Source organism: Sarcophilus harrisii, chromosome 4 (assembly GCF_902635505.1).
Source record: "Sarcophilus harrisii chromosome 4, mSarHar1.11, whole genome shotgun sequence".
Lineage (NCBI taxonomy): Eukaryota > Metazoa > Chordata > Mammalia > Dasyuromorphia > Dasyuridae > Sarcophilus > Sarcophilus harrisii.
Genome location: NC_045429.1, coordinates 451,585,598 through 451,604,350, shown reverse-complemented (window position 1 = coordinate 451,604,350; position 18,753 = coordinate 451,585,598). Strand labels below are relative to the sequence as shown.

At 45.9% G+C, this 18,753-nt stretch overlaps 2 protein-coding genes across 3 annotated transcripts in view; one reads left to right on the top strand and one right to left on the bottom strand.

Moving 5' to 3' along the window:
• Positions 1–506: 506 nt before the first annotated feature.
• DUSP28 (dual specificity phosphatase 28) lies at positions 507–3,215 on the bottom strand. The gene is made up of 2 exons (XM_031968012.1): positions 2,693–3,215; positions 507–2,330 (listed from the first exon to the last, which is right to left on the bottom strand). The coding sequence occupies exons 1-2, from the start codon at positions 3,113–3,115 to the stop codon at positions 2,124–2,126; spliced, it is 630 nt and encodes a 209-aa protein (XP_031823872.1). The 5' UTR covers positions 3,116–3,215; the 3' UTR covers positions 507–2,123.
• Positions 3,216–13,856: 10,641 nt separating this feature from the next.
• Positions 13,857–18,753, top strand: part of ANKMY1 (ankyrin repeat and MYND domain containing 1) — a 114,128-nt gene continuing 109,231 nt past the window's right edge. For both annotated transcript variants that reach the window (XM_031968009.1, XM_031968008.1), the window contains exons 1-2: positions 13,857–14,157; positions 14,750–14,914. In XM_031968009.1, the coding sequence (XP_031823869.1) occupies positions 14,793–14,914 (122 nt within the window). In that variant the 5' untranslated portion in view covers positions 13,857–14,157; positions 14,750–14,792. The remainder of the gene's footprint in view (positions 14,158–14,749; positions 14,915–18,753) is intronic.

The window sequence follows — 18,753 nt, the reverse complement described above, 5'->3', positions numbered from 1 at the left end:
CAAATAACTTTTTAAGTAATCATGTCTACAGCCCCCTCTCCTTTGTATTTCTGGAGTAAAACAAAAACCAAACTCAAAACTTCTATATAGGATTTAACATTTATTTCTATTCAATTTAATTTGCCATGTAACAGAGGACAAGGAGTCACCCTCAGAGTCAGGATGGCCTAGGCTCAAGGCCTCTGACTCTGACATCTGCTGACAAACCCTTTTGCTTCTGAATGCCCCACATATCTTTCTGGTTTACAGAGCAGATAAGCCCCCCAATAGTAACAGTTGGACTGAAAGAGTACTTCATGCATCAGTGTTAATCTAAAGGAGACCCTTAATGGCTCTGGCCTTTGTACTGCTCTGTGACTTTCATCCAGCAACTACAAGGAGGTCCCTGGTCCTTCAATCTGAAGGTTTTGTCTCCACTGTGTCTGCTGGTGGGGCTGGGACTTGTTTCATGTTGCTTAGAATATGCTCTGTAAAACATGCCATTAGTTCATTTCTGTGATTTCTGATTTTTTTTTTTTCTTTTCTAGAAAAGCTGCATAGCTGGCTTTGATGTCAAGAAGATCAGGTTTTGAGTCCTGCCTCTGACCCATCTTGGCTGTGTGACCCTAACCATGTCACTTCTCAGTAGTCTAGGTAATTCTCTAGGATTTAATTTTGTTGTTAGTATGCTTGAAAAATATTTTTTCATTTTTAAAAAATTCAATTTTATTTTAAGCTTTGAATTTTCTTCTTCATGCCTACCTTGAGAAAGCAAGAAAAACAAAATTTACTACACACTTATAAAGTCAAGCAAAACAAATTCTCTCTTTAGCCATGTCCCAAAAAACCATGCTTCAGTCTCCCCTCTGGGTCCATCAAGTATCTTTGAAGATGGGCAGCAAGAGTTATCAGGTGACCTCTGGCACCATGGGAGATCATTTTGTAGGTCAGAGTTCCTAAGTTTTTCACAGTTTTTTGTCTAAGACAACTTGCAGAGAAATCGCCTCTCTCTGGTTGTAGAGGGAAGTTCCACACTTAAGAGTTCACTCAACCAATAAATTTGAAGATCCAGTTCTTTTCCACTTCCTTGTTATTTTTTTCCCCTGTAGTACCAGAGCAGAGGACCTTCACTTTCTAGGTCCTGGACCTCTTGGACATCTCAGAATCATGTTTTTAAATGTATAGAATACATAGTATCAAAAAGGATACCAATTATATTGAAGTATAGTTTCAAATACATTTAGGGGAAAAAAAGTTTATGGGCCTGTGATGACAAAGGCCGGGCTGGAGTTTTAAAAGTTTATGGAGATTTCTCCAGTTTATACATAGCTCTGATAATAGGAGTCTCACTGCCTCATAGGCAGCTCGTTCTACTTTTTGGACAGAGCCAATTATTAGAAAGTTCTTCCTTGTTAAGCAGTAGTTGTAAGGGCAGCAGCATAGACACTGGGAACTTGGAGTCAGGAAACATCTGGATTGGAATCCTGCTTCCACTAAGAAGAATGAATGTGATCACAGGCAGTTGTATAAACTCTGGGAACCTCAGTTTTCTCCTCTGCAAAGGAGGTACTTGCCCTGTATTGAGCCCTAAAGGAAGTATATAAATGCCAGCTATTTGTTATCTGGCTGTCACAGAGAGGAAGAAGCGAAGTCAGGGGGTCCTGAGGGTTTCTGACAGCTGGGCTGTGACGTGGGGCAAGGCACCCAACCTCGCACTTTGTGGACTAGAAGCTGCTGCCCTGCCCCGTGGGGGCACACGCTGCCCCGTGGGGGCACACGCTGCCCCGGAGGCCCCCTTTCCCTTATGATCAAGATCTGTTTTTTGCAAAGTCCGGGGAGCTCCCCACCTCCTGACGCGGGATTCCGGAAGGAAGAAAGCTGAGAGGGAGGGCACTGACTCGGGCTGCAGGGGGGGAAGGGGAGGGGAACTGAGCTCGGTGCGCAGAGAGAAACTGAGGCAGAGAGTCTGAGGGGGGCGCCCGGACTTTTTGCTCCCAGCTCCGGACCCCAGCCCAGCACACCCCGCTATCCTTAGCAATACTCAAGGGTAAATGTTGCAAACTGGGCCCGTATTTTGAAAACAGAAGGCTATAGAACGATCGGGGCCGCGGGCTTTGGCCCTTCCCACTGCCCAGAGCCGCGCTCTAAGGCCTCCGCCCTGACGCGGGGGGACGCGGCGAGCCTTTCTCGCGTGCCTCGGGCTCGCCCGACTCCCGAGCACCGGCTCCGCTCGGGGCCTCGCGCCGGGGCTCGCTGCCGGGGGTCCGCTCCCGGAGGGCCTCCTCGTACTTCCGCAGCTGGGCCCAGAAGCCCGGGTTGGGCTCGGCCACGGGCCTGGCCTTTTTCACCACCTGGGGGGGAACACGTGCTGTGAGGTGAGTGGGGGGTCCCGTGGCAGCCCCCCCATACCGCGGCCCATCGGGGGCGGCCTCCGCACAAACCGGCGGCCGGGGCTGCTGCCCCCACCTCGGGCACAAGGCCCGAAGTTCATCCAGGAGCATCCCTCTTTAGGTCCTGGAGATGCAGGGGACTAAGGACGCCCCACCCCCTGGAGCCTCGAATCCCCGCCTCCATCCCCTCCCCTTCTGCTCCACGGACTGCTCCACTCTCTCTCTCAAAGCCCGCCCCCGCGGCCCAGCAGCCCTCATTGGCCGGTCAGGCCGGGCCAATCACGCCAAGCCCCTCCCCTCCCCGCCGCTCCTGCCCCGCCCACCTGGAAGGCCCGCTCCAGGCTGAGGCCGCCGTGCCTCATGAGGTAGGCGGTGCACACCGCCGCCGAGCGGCTGCGCCCGTTCTTGCAGAACACGAGGCACGTGCCGCCGGCGCGCGCGGCCGCCTCCAGAGCGGCGCAGCAGGGCTCCAGGTGCGTCAGCAGGTCCTCGGCCGGGTCGTCAAAGACAGGCACGCGCAGCGTGCGCACGCCCGGCGCGCGCGGGCACGGCTGCTGCCGGGTCACATTGACGCAAAACGTGACGCGCTCGCGCGCCAGCAGCTCCGCGTCCGCCGCGACGCGCGCGGGGCCCAGGAGCAGCCAGGGCGTGATTCGGGCCAGCTGCCGCCGGCTCCCCGAGCCCGGGGCCTCCGAGCCCGTGGCCTCCGCCGGGCCTCCCGCTGGGGCTGGCGCCTCCGCGTCCATAACGGCCGGGAAGGGGTTGCGGGAGCCCAGCTGCCCTCCCCGCCCGCCCCTCCCCCGCGCTAAATTTACCGCAACCACCCGCGCTCCTCCGGGTCCTAGTGCCGGGTCCTCTCCCACCAGCGAGGGAGGGCGGAGGGAGCCTTGGGCTTAAATGCCGGTTCCTCCCCGCCCCGCGCCTCAGTTTCCCCCGCTGTTCAGAGAGGGGCTTCGGAGGGTCCTCCCTGCCGGGTTGTGAAACACACGGGGTACGCCCACCTGGGAGTCCTCCGGTTTGTCCGTCTGTTACAGAAGGGGAAACCGAGGCACAGTGGTGAGGGGAGAGGCTCCAGCTCGGGATTCAGAGCTGGAACCGGTCCCGGGGGCCACTTCTCCAGGCACAAGGGGAAATCACCCGCCCAGGCCCACGCAGGGAGAGGCTGAGCCCCATGTATCCGGCGTTTTGGAGTATCTGGGAAAGGCCGGAGTGGGAGGAATACGAGGAGCGGAGAGAGGAGAGAAAAGGTGGGGGGGAGTGGGGAGGCACAGAGACGCTCTGGCTGTGGCCAAGACGTCTTGTCTCCCTGCGGATGCGGAGAAGACCCTCTCAATTCAGTCTGACAACTCGCCACGGGTCTGCGTCGTGCCAGACGACCTAAAGGATGCAAACCTGCAGGATAGGAATGACCTGATGAGCCATCGCCTGATCCCAGACTAGGGCACAGTTTGTACACGCGCGCAGGCACACACATCTATATAGAGAGATGCATACACACACACATCTATGTAGAGAGAGATACACACACACATCTATAGAGAGAGAGACACATACACACACACATCTATATATAGTATAGATACATACACACACACATCTATATAGAGAGATGCATACACACACACACATCTATGTAGAGAGAGACACACACATCTATAGAGAGAGAGACACATACACACACACATCTATATAGAGAGATGCATACACACACACATCTATATAGAGAGATGCATACACACACACACATCTATATATAGTATAGAGAGATACATACACACACACATCTATATAGAGAGATAGATACACACACATCTATATATAGAGAGATACATACATATACACACACACACACCCATATCTATATAGAGATACATATACACACACACATATCTATATATATAGAGAGAGGCATAAAGCAGGGAGGCAGATGCTTGCCCGTCTGGATCTGCTCATGGGAGAGCTCCGGGCCAGCAGCAAGCCCTGATTCATAGACACGGAGTGAAGAGGCGGGACTCGGCAGAGTGGTGAAAACAGGACCTTTATTCAGAATGACACCGGTGCATGTATCTAAGGTATCCGGAATGGGTGACAAATGGCTAAGTTCGCAGATCACTACTACCTCTGTATTCTAACAGTAGTCAGTCAGTCTATCACACACAGAAGTATTCAGATAGCAAATAACAGGATGTCTGGCAGATGTTTTCCAGAAGAGCTTCTTAGAAGTCAGAAATCATGTCTTCCTCCAAAGGTACTAGTAACCAGCAGGGTTAGGTACCTCTCCTGACTTCTCAGAAGGCCTGCCACCTGCAGGGGGAATGGAGAAGCCCAGCCAGACTTGATTAGCCAAGTTCTCCAAGGACAAAAGGGTCTTCTACCTCTTCCAGGGATCCCTTTACTATTTGTGGCTCTCGACACTTATCAAAGGTGCTCCCTGCTTTGATGGAGAAGATGCCCGGCAGAGTCCAGAGAGATTTGGAATTTCTATGGGTGATAAGGGCTTCCAGAAGCTTTGGTTTGTGGATGCAATTATGCTGGATACGGCAAACCCCCAAACACGGCAGAGCCTCCTCCAAGAGAGCAACGGTTCCAAAAGATTGGTCTTTCATAATCTGTGGGACGTGAATGTGCGACTTCAAGGAGGCACACTTTCCTACAAGCTCTCAATAAGATACTTCCTGGCTTAACGACATAAAATTATGTTCATCTTTTGAGAAAGAAGCTGTATACCCTCTGCTTTATACAAACTTTCTCTGGCTCAGCACATCTCACACCATCGATGATCTGGGAACCCTGGGAATTCTGAAGACCTTTATATGGGAGCTGCAAGATAAAAACTATTTTCATTATCATGACATTTTAATTTCTAATGCAATAAAATTCCATAGGTATAACCCATATAAACAAGTGTTAAGCATAGTGCCCAGCATAGAGCAAATGTTTGTCCAATACCTGACAAAAGCTCTTTTGGGGTCCTTGATAATTTTTAAGAGTAGAGAAGGGTCCCCAAACCAAAAAGTTGGAGAACTGCTGCTCTGACTGGCCATTCCCATGGATGAGGTTGTGTAGTGGGATTGTTGTCTTTGGGGGATAACAGAGTATGTCTGTATCGGGCCTGATATCCAGATGGTTCAACACAGACACTTGTTGCCTTGGTGTCAAATTGGTTTCATGGAGGCTATTTCTACAACCCATGTTTCTCTACATAGAAAAAAAATACAATTTAAGAATTTGTAGCATATTATGTTTACTCGAGTTCAAATCTGGCTAGCTGAGTGATCCTGGATAATTAATTTCACCTTGTTTATCTCAGTTTCCTCATCTGTAAAATCAGCTGGAGAAGGAAATGGCCAACCAGTTCAGTATCTTTGCCTAGAAAACTCCAAATGAGGTCAAGAAGAATCAGAGATGGCTGAAAAACAACTGAACAATTTTTCAATATTGCATTGCTGAGTTAGATAGCATAGGCAAAGTGTCTTGCAAACCTCAATGCCCTACATAAATGCTGCTATTCAGTAATTTTCAGACGTGTCCAACTCTTCATGACTCCATTTGAGGTTTTCTTGGCAAGCCTTTTCCTTCTCCAGCTGATTTTATAGATGAGGAAACTGAAGCAGAGTGAAGTGACTTGCCCAGGGTTACAAAGCTAGGAAGCATCTGAGGTGGCATTTAAACTCAAGTCTTTCCAACTCTTAAGTCCAGCTGACCATTCATTTGTGCCAGCTGCTGCTGCTCTCTTTGCTATGTGTGAGCACTGTGCTAAGTACACAGTGTCTTCTATTTGTAAGGGTACAAATAGAAAAGCAGTCAGTGTCTACTTTCAAGGAGGCACTGGGAATCTTCATTTTATACCAGTTCCTAGAGCTGGAAATGGATCATGTGTGCATATGTGTGTATGCATGTAGAATGTATACATGCAGTGTATATGCACTGCATAGTGCACATATGTGTATATGTGCATGCATGTGTGCATGTGTACTTTTTAGTTGATAAGACATGGTAGACATCTACAAAGCATTCAGTGTAGGCTGAATATAAATGGCTGCCCCAATGTCTAATTCAAATAAGTCCAGTGATTAGTTGGGCAAGAAGAATGGCGACTAGAGACTGGAGTAGTTAGAAGGTCCACAACCTGGGCGTTAGAGGATGCTCTAGGTAAATAGAACATCACAAAAAATGGGAGAGTGGAGAGCATGAGCTTGAGATGTGTAGGGATTGGGGATAGACTGGCTTCCCTGGAGCAGGATGAATTTGGGGAATGGTAGAGATGCATTTGAGAGGAGAAAAACCTCTATTTTTGTCACCCCTCTACCCCTACCACTACAGCAACAATAGTATATAGTGGTTTAAGATTTGTAAAATGCTTTAAAAATATCATCCTCATTAATCACTCTGTAGAGCTTTGACTTCCAGGCTTCTTGTAAGTCTTTGGCTCTACACACAGCTATGGCAAAGATAGCGTGTGGTTGGCTTCTTTGATAGCCATTAAAACATTTTGTGACTTATTTAATCATCAAGGACTTGGATTAGACTAATGAAAAGTCAGCCTGTGCTCTCTTCCTTTGGAAGGAGACTCATTTATCTCTTTTCTGCGTGGTTTGTCGAGATTTTGGAGCTTTTATGAAGATAATGAAGAGCGAGATAAACCCTAATTTGCAGTGATGGCGCACCTAATGAGGCAGCATTACCCAGGCTACCGTTCCAAGAGCTGTTAATTAGAGCACAAAAACATGAGCCAGTAGAATAAGAATTCGTTTTATTTTAGTTCCTCAGTGAAAGGGGCTTGGTTCATTCTGGGTACTGGCCAAACCATTCCAAAATGTGCAGCCATTCAGAAATCAATCAAGAGATACTTAGAGTGAAATACATAAATGGATCTGTGCCTTTATTAATGTTGATACTGCCTCCCCCAGTGCTGATTGCAGCCCATCTGTACCTTCTAAAATGGTACCATTCTTGTTTATGTTCTTCTGTGATTTGTCCATAAAGGATCTGTCCAGTGCACTGGAGACTTTCCTCTTGGCCTTTTTTAGTATCACTAGAAGGCCAGAGTAACTTTCAGGCTGTTCAGAGAACAGAATAGGAAAAGGAGAGGCTGTTTGCCATGTTGAGGTACTGGTCCCATCTCAGTGCCTTCATTCTGTTGATTATATATTGTTTATACAAAATTGCGTTCGTGTTGTTCCCCCTCGTTAGATTGTAAGCTTCTTGAGAATAGGAACTGACTTTTGTCTTTCTTTCTTCAACAGTTAGCACCAGTTCCTGGTGCATAGTAGGGACTTAATCTAGGCTTTTTGACTTGACTTGATCTACTGGATCTTGATAGGGACGGGGAGAAAGAATAAAGGAATAAATATTTATAGAGCACCTACTGCGTACCAAGCATCGTACTAAGAACTTTACACATGTTACCCCCTTGGATTCTTATAACAATCCTGCAAAATTGGTACGGTTATTATTCACATTGAAGAAACTGAGGCAAATGGGGTGAAATGACAGCTAGGAAGTGCCTGAGAACAGATAGAAGCAGGAAGATTCCAGGCTCTGTGTACCCTGGCACTCTCTCGCTGCCCACATGTGTATATCCACAAACTGGAAGCCACTGCTATAGCTGCATTTTCCCCTTTTTGTCAATCCAATTTTGTTTTCGAATCTACATGTCCTTTTTGTGAATCACACGAATAGAAACATACACATAAATATCCATATAGTCTCACATGCAGTTACATATTCATAAACCAAGTCACTTATTAACCATTTGCAATGTGGTAGCTAATCATTTAAACAGAAAGGTCCTCAAGGTGGGCCCTGTCCTCATGGGGGTCACAATTGAATAAGAAAATTATAACTAGGTGACATTATTCAGTATGTGATACCTACATAACGAGTATCCAATAATTATCCTCATGGACTCATAATCAAATAGGAAAATTATGATTAGGCAACATTATTTAATATGTAATGCCCATATAAGTACCCAATAATTGTTGTCCTCATGGGCTCATAATTGAATAGGAAAATTAGGATTAGGCAACATTAATAGGTAATACCCATACAAGTACAATTATTATTGGGTCATAGATGTGAGTTTATAAATAGAGAGTCTCAGAAGAATCTTGGGTTCAAATCCGGTCACTGACATATACTGGCTGTGCAACACTAAGCTCAGAGGGCTCAGTGCTCTGTCCAGGACTGGCACCGGGAGGGGAGCTTGTTATACCAAAAAAATCACAGATCCCGACAAAACCACAATGAACCAGGACAACAGTAGGAGATGAGGCACTCAACCACCCAACACATCTCTGTGCTCAGCATACTCCTCCAGTAACAAAAATGTGGCTGCCAGACAGTGCTGGATGCCATTTGTGATTGCGCTCTCCATGGATTGCGCATGGATGCCATTTGTGATTGCGCTCTCCACATCCTGCTGATTGGGATGTGAAAACTTCCCCCCCTCTCTGGGACACTCAGATGGGACCATCTAGAGTGGAGCCCAAGGAGATGCCAAGCTACCTTTGACTCAGAAACCACAGAAGCTGAGATGGCACAATGGGGAGGGAACTGTTGATGCCGCCACAAATCCCTCGTTTGAAGAGTAGGCCCTTGCCAGTCTTAGAATGACCCCGTCCATTCTCTGGATCAGCAGCAGTTTTATCACAAGGTCCAGCATGGGGAAGGGAAGCATGGCAGAATCTCATCATTGATTAATTCTTTAATTGGAAAAAATGAACTGGGGTCCAGATCACAAGGAAAGTCATCAACTGTGACATTTGATTGAATCTGATTTATGTGAAGAAGTAAAGATCAAAGCAATAAGTGGTAAAGTAATCAACACCATAATTTTCCCAAAAGTATACCTGACTGCTGATAGCACAAACTATCCTCCGATCCCTTGTGTTTACTACCTATTACTGGTCCTAGCTTCACTTTAAAAAGCATCCTTCAATCTCACTTTTCAGGCTTTTTTGGTGATCTTTATTCCTAGTAAGGCACCCTTGATTTTTTTTTTCCATATCTAATTTTCTCTGGATAATGATGTTGGAGGAGACATAGTGGAGCACCACTATGCTCATTGATTCTGCTGGGATTACAGGCAATGTGAGGGATGTATGGGGAGAAGGGAGAGAGTATGTTTTTCCATTAAATCATGGTACTCAGTCCAGTCTGCATGTTCATTAACCAGTCTAAGCAACAAATACTATTAGCTGGCTAATCAGTTGACAAGCGTCTATTAAGCCCTCCTGGAATTCTCCTCCAAGCAGCAACCTGGGAAATGCCCCTTGCTGGGCAATCTGGTTCTACAGACTCACTGGGGAAAATGCCAAATAAGGCAATGTGCATAAAGGGCTTCCTGAGGTGCCACTTGTATCTGTGGGGAGGGAGAACACAATGGTAGAATGTGGGTTGGATTTCAAGGTGGAAGACCTGGGTTTCACTGCAGATGCTGACACTTACTACCCAGAAGATCTTGGACAAGTCCTTTCCCCTTGTGGGCCTTAGTTGCCTCACCTGTAAAATGGGGGGAGGGCCAGATGGCCACTGATCCTTACACTATTTTGGTGCCCAGTGTCCCTCACGCCACTGCTTAAAGCCTCACTCCCATTTGATAGTAACCTTGAGCACCATCCCTCCCTTGAATCCCAGTGGATTGCTCTGGAATGATCCACCAGCACTATGAACTACCCTTTAGGGATCTTCCCCTCTCCTCTTCTCTGGGATCACCAGACTTCCTCATCTCAAGGACTCATAGGCTTAGAGCTGAAAGGAACCTTAGAGATCATTGATCATAATCCCTTCAATTTATAGATGAGCCCATGAAGAGAGCCTTGTCCAGAGTCACACTGGTAGTGACATATACCGCCTGTGATTGGAACCCAAGCCTTCCTGATTCCAAAAAGAAACTGTGATTAACCATTTTGCCTCTTGTGCTTCATATGCTGGAAGGAAGGAAGGCAGGAAGAAAAGGTGAGAGGGAAGAAAGAAGAAAGGAAGGAAAAAAGGAAGGGGGGAGGGAGGAGGGAAAAGGAAGAAGGAAACAAAAAACAAATAAAGGAAGTAAAGAAGGAAAGAAAGGTTGCAGGGAGGGAGGAAGGAACCACTTATACTGTGCTAAGTTCTAAAGATCCCAATACAAGCAGAAAAAGCAGTCTCTAGCTTCCAGAAGTTCCCACACACTTATGTACAAGAGGAAGGATGTATTAGACAAGTCTTGTCCCACTTTTATAACCAGCCCTTTCTAAAAGCTCTTTAGGATAGATGGAATTGCTTCTTAACTGATCATCTTAAGAGGAAGTGCCCTCAGAGAGGCCCCCTATGACCCTGAGAAAGATGGAGCCTTGTTCCAGGACCAAAGACTTACCTGTGAGCAAAAGAATTAGGATCCAGATCTTCCAGGGCTCATGTGGCTAAATGACATTGCCTTTATCTTATCTGGAGATCCTTCCCCTGGAGTACTCTCTCCTGGAGTACACAGAATCCATAACATAAACTCAATACTCCCGGGCCCAAGCCCCCTCCCTGGCCCCAATCTTGGGTTATGGGATATGATTCTCTATAAAAGCCGATGGCATAACATTCAATCTTAACTCTGTGAAGACATTTCTGCAGGGATCAGAGATAATATGATCCAGGTACATTGCCTCCTGCTAATCTAACTTAATACAGGGCCGGCGCTGGGAGAACCTACAGGAATGGAAAGTTAATGGATGTCCATTAGACCGACAGTCGTAAATATCAGATGTCTCAGGCGACCTTTAACACAAGCTGGATGGCAGTTAATTCATGATCCTTCTGTGATGGGCGTCGGAAGAATGGAAATTCCGAGTTGGTGGTTCGAGAAAGAAATCCAAGGCTTTGATGACGGCCTCTGGGAGGCAGAGCTGACATTCTGTTGGGAAAGTTTAGGAAGCTGATGTATATGTCAGTCTAATTCTTATGCAGGCTAGAGGCCAAAGCACTTCAGCGAGCTGACCAGTCTGCAGCTTCTGTCTTCCATTAGGGAGGGCAAAAGAGGGGAGTTATTGCCCCATCACTCACGCCCTGACACAGTTTTGTGCTTGATTGGGCAGGGTTGGGCCATTAACACCCCTTAGCATTTCTGAGCATTATTTCTGAGAGATTGCCTTTTGGACTGGGTCTTAAATCAGGAGCTTTAACTGTCAGGGGAATGAGTGTCTTTGGACAGCTTGGAGCCCTGGAAGGCACGTGCTGGAGATGGCATTGGGCATGTAGTTTATAGGTGAACCGCACCCTCCTACCCACACTGTCTAAACTTGTATCTTCCCTTCTTTCTCCTGACTATAACTCAGGAAAAAGCTGTCAGAGATGGACCATAAAGCCCTGGCCAGAGAAGATTCTCCATGTGGGTTGTGCTTGGGCCCTCGAAATGGTAAATCTGGTCATTTTCCCATTTAGTTTTCCATCTTCGTGGTAAGTACCACCGTTCTCTTAATTGCTAAATTGGATGGCCTCTTCTTAGTCCTCTGCCTTGACTTCTCTACAGCATTTGACATTATTCATCTCGACCTCCTACCAGATAATCTCTTCTTTGGGTTTTCCTGACACTGCTTTCCCATGATTCCCTCCTCACCTTCTGAGCATTCCTTGGTCTCCTGTACTAGATCACCAAGTGTGTCCTGCCCCCAACCTCCTTTCAGAAGGATTTTAAACATTTAGGACAGTCAGTCATTTAATCCAAGCTCTCCTTTGACAGACAGATGAGGAATTAGATGCAGAGAGCTGAACTGGTGTGATGTCTTGGAGCTCAGAATTGGCGCATTAACCAAGTGATCGCCTACAGCATACCCAGTGCTAGAACCAGCATGGGGGACACAAGACCCCATTTATACCCTCATGGCCCATAATCCAATGAGAGGAAGAGGATGTGAATGTAAGTATGATAATAAAACAGGGAACCTTATACAAGGGTCTAAAGAGGGATTTGAGAGACCTGTTTTGAAGTCCTGGGTTCAAATCCACTTATGGCAAATTCTGGCTGTGTGACTCTGACAAGTCACCTCACCTCTCCACATCCCAGGCAACTTTCTAAAAAAGGTAAATCATGGATATATTGCTGATTTCATTGCTCCCTGAGCTACAAAAATCACCATTCGAGATGAGAGATATGAAAAGTATAATCTGAGGTCTAGGCTCTGAAGACTAATTATGCCTGGAGAGATCAAGAAAAGACTTAATGGAAGAGGGTCTTATATTTAATTAAAATCAATTTCACTATTAAGAATGGGTCAGGTCTATGGCAAAGTGGATGGAAGGCTGAGGCTGAAGTCAGAAGACCTGAGTTCAATTTCAGTCTCAGTCAGTTACTAATTGTATGACCCTGGGTAAGTCACTTAATCTTGTCTGCCTCAGTTTCCTCATTTGTCAAATGAGCTGGAGAAGGAAATGGTAATGGTAACACTCTACTATCTTTTCCAAGACAACCCAGAGAGTCAGACATGGATCTCTCAGCATCCACCAACATCATCCTCTGCTGCCTTACTGGGGTATGAAGGTGACCCCGGGGTTTTCTCCAAGGCTCTATGCCAGGGAAATACTTGTTTTAGCAGCTCCTTCCAAACTGAGGTTTTAAGTTTGAGTTTGGTGACATGTCTGATGACCAATCTGAGTTTGGAGAAGCTCACCAACCAAGAAAATTTATGAGAACCCACAAGGGGTCGAGAACCATAGTTTAAGAAGCCGTAGTCCAGGGGATTCTTGTTCTAGGTCTACGTGGCCTCCATCTCATTTCAGGTTTGAGATTTTGTGACAATCCAAAGGTCTGCAATTAAAAGCCCTGGAAATTAACGGCCCTAAAAATTAATAACTCTTGATTACTTGATACTCCCGAGGGCCAGTCACCTCCCTCCCCCTTGAGGGGGCTAGACTACATGGCACCTGGAGTCTCTTCTAGCTCTAGGTCAATGAGCCTCAGTTTCCTCATCTGTTAATTGGGAAATAGAATTGCTCTAAGGTCCTTTCTATGGCCACGACTTTCTGTCCCTTCCAGATACAGAGCCAGGCCCCTGAGCCACAGTCCCAGTGCTGCCAGGTAAAGTAGCCGCTGTGAGGTCATAATTGGAGCCTTGACGTCCATTCTTGGGTTGACGCGGGTCCGGGACGGGGCGGGGCTTGGAGCCAGGGGCGGGGCCGTTCGATTGGAAAGTCGGAGGGGGGAGGGCGGTCCGGGCTGTGTAGTGGGGTCTCTATGGAGACGGGGACGCTTTTGCCTCCTCCATCGTAGACGGGGGAGGGGGGGGAGGGTCCGCGCTCGGGTCCGGAGGGGAGGGCCGCCTGGTCCTCGTGTCTTGTCCCGTCCCACTCCGGCTTGGTCTCTGGGAGCATGGAGCCGCTGCAGGGCGGACGGCGCTTCTTAGAGGGTGCACGCGCGGGGGGGGTGTCATTCCGCCTCCCTCCCCACCCCCACTGCTCTAGTGGCACGACCCGTCCCGAGGCGAGATTTGCCCCGGGGGAGGGGGAGGAGCCTCCTTGAGACTCTCGGAGGCAGCGGGAGACGAGGAAGGGAGGGCTGCTGGGGCGCGTGAGCGAGAGGGGGCGCCGCGGCCGGGCGGCCTGACTGAGTGACCGACTGGCACACGGGTGGATGGGCTGAGGGGGAGGCCGGCAAGCAGGTGGGCGTCGGCCTTCGGGTTCCCGGGGGGGCGTGGGATGCCCGGGCTGCTCCGGCACTAGAGGGAGCGCCGGTCTCCGCCCCGGGACCCGTGGAAGGAGAGCGAGGCTGGGAGTGATTGACTGATTGCCACGCGGGGAAGAGCTGCGGAGCCAGGTTTCCCAGGTGCGCCGGCTGTGCTGGGGCCGGGATGCGCGCGCGCTCCCTCCCTCCTGAGGGCCCGAGGGCCAAATGTTACTCCCGAAAGTTACAGAGTAACCAGCCTCCCCACTGTGTGCACTCGGCAATTAACAGGTGCCACGGTAACCGATCAGCTACAGTTTCATTGAAATCGTCCCTGGTACATCCGCTACAAACTTGTTATTCTTTCCCTGCCGAGAACTGGATGAAAGAGCCCCTTTTTCGAGGTCGTGAAATTTTGGGGGAAACTTTTGGGGAAACTGAGCTCTGCAAAGTGACCCAGTGAGCAACTGCAACGCTTGTTTCGCCGCCTGCTTTTCCTCAGGTGTCGCTGTGGCAAGGGAGGCGTCCGAGGGGGGCTGATTTCTAGATTTCCTTACCGTTCCCTGGAAGCCTCCTGTCCTTTAATGGGCTTGGTGAAAGCAGGGAGTTTTGGGGTGCAGCTCACCCCCTGAGCAGAAGCCTTGGGAGCACAGGGGAGCGGAGGTTTGGGTCTTTTCTCGGGTGACTGCGCAATGAGTGTATAACAAGTGTCAGTGTCCCATGAAGACTGAGACCTTTCCACTTGTCATCCTAGGTCAGTTAAAGAAGAAGTTGCTAAAAGTGATCTTGGAAACACAATGAATCCTGATTTTTTTACCCCGAGGGATATTAAATCCTCAGCGTTAGACTCTGCTTACTCCACATCTGCTTACTCTAGAGAAGACAGGTCCATGGGAGATCTCAGATATTTCTCCAAAAGGTGGTGTATAAATTTGTTTTATGGAAGGGGTAATAGTTCCTGGAGTTAAGCATGGCCAATGGGCCTTCTTTAGAGGTCAGTCCCTGCTGGACACGTGGAATAAACATACAAAGAATGAAGCTGTCGAGTGCATTCTAAAGGGAAAGCACCTAGAAATATTTACATCAGCTCTTTTTGTAATAGCAAAGGATTGGGAATCAAAGGGATGCTCATCCATTACCCCGAAGTGTGTGACTTGATTGTCTTTTTTTTTTAATTAAAGTTTTTTATTTACAAAACATATGCATGGGTAATTTTTCAACACTGACCCCTGCAAAACTTTGTGTTTCAACTTTTCCCCTCCTTCCCCCCACTCCCTCCCCTAGATGGCAGGCAGAATATACATGTTAAATATGTTAAAGTATACGTTAAATCCAGTATATGTGTACATATTTATACAGTTCTCTTGATGCACAAGAAAAATCGGATTTAGAAAGAAGGCAAAAAATAGCCTGAGAAGGAAAATAAAAATGCAAGCGGACAATAACAGAAAGAGTGGAAATGCTATGTTGTGGTCCATACTCATTTCCCATAATTCTCTCTCTGGGGTAGCTGATTCTCTTCATTACTAAACTGGTTTGAATCATCTCATTGTTGAGGAGAGCCTCATCCATCAGAGTTGATCAGACTTGATTATGTCTTTAAGAAATGATGGCAGGGATGGATTTGGGGGAAACCTGGAAGATCTGTATGAAGTGATACAGAGTGAAAGGAGCACGACCAGGGGAACAATCTCTATGATAACAACATCATTATAAAAACAAACAGTTTTGGACATTAAGAACATTGACCAATGCAGTGACCAACCACAGTTCTGGAGGATTGGTAATGAAGTGTGATCCTTATCTCCGGATAGATTTAGATTGCAGATTGAGACCCATAATTTTTGTATGTAGCCAATGAGGGAGTTTGTTTTGCTTTCCTATGATATTTGATCTAAGGGTTTTGTTTTTCTTTTACACTTTTCATTTAAATGGTGTGGGTGGACAGAAGAGAGAAATTTGAAAAAAATTATTAATATTATTTTAGTTTTCTAAATATGAGCAAAGATAGTTTTTAGCATTCACCTTTGCCAAACCTTGTGTTCCAAATTTTTCTCTCTCTCCCTCCTCCAAGACAGTAAGCAATCTGATATAGGCTAAACATGTGCATTTCATTCATTCATTCATTCATTTATTTATTTATAACAATTCTTGCAAAATTTTTAAAATAAATTCTTCCTTTCTTTTTGCAGGCAATTGAGGTTAAGTGACTTGCCCAGGCCATACTGCTAGGAAGTGTTAAGGCTACATTTGAACTCAGGTCTTTTTGACTCCAGGGTCAACACTCTATCTACTAAGCCCTCTAACTGCCCCAAGAAAGAAACTTTTTTTAAAAAAAGAACTGCAGCTGGGTGGCACAAGGGATAGAGTTTTGAGCCTGAAGTCAAGAATACTTGATTTCAGATATTTACTAGCCATGTGACCCTGCCTGCCTCAGTTTCCTCATCTGGAAAATGAGCTGGAGAAGGAAATAGCAAACTGCTTCAGTCTCTTTGTCAAGAGAAAATCCTGAAATAGGATTATAAAGAGTTGGAAACAATCAAAAAATGACTGAACAGCAAAACCAGAGCTTACTCTCTATTGTCAGAGTCTTTGAAAGTGAGGGTCACCTTCATACCACAATGAGGTATTGGGCAGGATATGGCGGAGATACTTATAAGCAGGAACCATACTAATCTTCTCTAATTTTTTAATGTCAGCACATTTACTACTGAATCCCCCTCCCCTTTATGCATTCAGAACCAGCATCCTACCTCAAACTCTTTTTCCTTGAGCTATGGCCACACTTTCCTAATTAGTGCTTCTGCCCCAAGTCTCTCTCCCTTCTCCATCTGCCCTCTTCCTAGTTGCCAATGGTTATACCTCTAATACCAAGTATGATTCTTATTTACGGCATTTGAAGCCTTTGTGATCCAGACTCGATCTACCTTTATAACCTTGTTATGTATCATTTCCCTTCATACAAAACAGTGCAGCAGAATTGTCCATCTACTGTTCACAAGGGGTCTTTTTCTATTTCTGTATTTTTGCATTGTCCAACCTCATGCTTGGGATATATTCCCTCGTCACAGAATCCCTGGTTTCCATTGAAACTCCACTGTATGAAGCCTTCTTTCCCCCAGCTGCTAGAGCCTCTGCCCTTACCCCCAGTTATCTCCTGTCTCTACTTTTAGACTATAGAATGGAAGCTCTTTGAAGTTAGGCATTGTTGTGCTTCATTCTTTGTATCCCCAGACCCTAGCACAGTGTATGGCACAGAATAAGTGCATAAGAAACATGTTATGGTTGTGTGGCTCTGGGTAAGTCACTTAGTCCCCATTGTCTCAGCAAATAAAAAAAAAAAAAGAAATATGTGGGGGATGATCAAAGTGAGTACACAGTCAGGAAAAATTTTCCATCTTTTTTCCATCAATATCTACTTTGATGTTTCAGATTTTGGCACTGAGGATGACCTTGGTTTAGAGAATACTTGGGTCTGAAATGAACCTCAAAGATCATTGAATAGTTGAGGGATTTGTAACTTGGGATCCCTCAAAAAATTTTAAAATGTTTGACAATTGTATTTTAATATAATCAGTTTCTTTTGCAATCCTATTCATTTTAATTTAAGCATTTAAAAATCTTTGGAGCAGGGCTATAAAACTTTGATCCAGCAATGTCTCTACTGGGTCTGTATCCCAAAAAGATCATAAAAAGGGAAAAGGACCCACATGTACAAAATGTTTGTAGTAGTGCTTTTTAGAGTGACAAGAAACTGGAAACTGAGTGGATAGCCGTCAGTTGGAGAATGGCTGAATAAATTACGGCACATGAATGTAATGGAATATTATTGTTCTGTAAAAAATGACAAGCAGGCAGATTCCAGAAAAGTGTGAAAAGACTTACATGAATTGATCCTGAGTAAAGTGGAAGAACAAAGAGAACATTGTACACAGCAACAAAGAGATTATGTGAAGATCAACTGTGATGGACGTGGCTTTTTTAAATAATAAAGTGATTCAAGGCAATTCTACTAGACTTGTGATGGAAAGAGCCATCTGTACCTGGAAGAGAACTGTGGAGACTGAATATGGATCAAAGCATAGTGGTTTTTTTTTTTTTGTATTGTTGTTTGTTTGCTTGTTTTTTCTCTTTTTTGTGTTTTTTCTTCTTTTGATCTGATTTTTCTTGTGGTAGCATGATGAATATGGAAATATGTTTAGAAGAATTATTATTATATTATATTATTATTAATAGATTTAATATAGACTTAATAGAATTAATATAGAATTATATTAAAACATATAAATATGTTTAGAAGAATTGCATGTTTAATTTATATTGCATTGCTTGCTGTCTAGGGGAGGGGAAAATTTTGGAACACAAAGTTTTACAAAGGTAAATGTTGAAAACTCTTCACATATATTTGGAAAAATAAAAAGCTATCATATTAAAAACAAAAACCTTTTGGGCAAGGAACAGTGGTATAGGCATATAGACTCAGCTGCTGGAATGGCTGAGGATGGTGGATTGCTAGAGCTGGGGAGTCCTGACCAGCTGCAATAGGGTCTTCTAAGTGAATGTTTGTGCTGTTTGAAGAATAGCCCAACTAAATTTAAAGAGATTCATCATTAGAAAATTTTCTGGGAAGAGATAAAAATTTTTTTGGGGGGAGGAGGAGAATAAAGTTTATTCTGAGGCAGTTTGCCATGGAGGGCATCCTTCAGACCCTTCATTAAACTATATAGAAAGATGGCGGACTGCATTAGTGGATGTAGT

Excerpts from the sequence above, each read along its gene's own strand:
- DUSP28 (XM_031968012.1), bottom strand. The coding sequence starts at position 3,115 with ATGGACGCGGAGGCGCCAGCCCCAGCGGGAGGCCCGGCGGAGGCCACG. Across the intron at positions 2,331-2,692 it reads GCCTGGAGCGGGCCTTCCAG|GTGGTGAAAAAGGCCAGGCC; the intron begins GTGGGCGGGGCA and ends GTTCCCCCCCAG.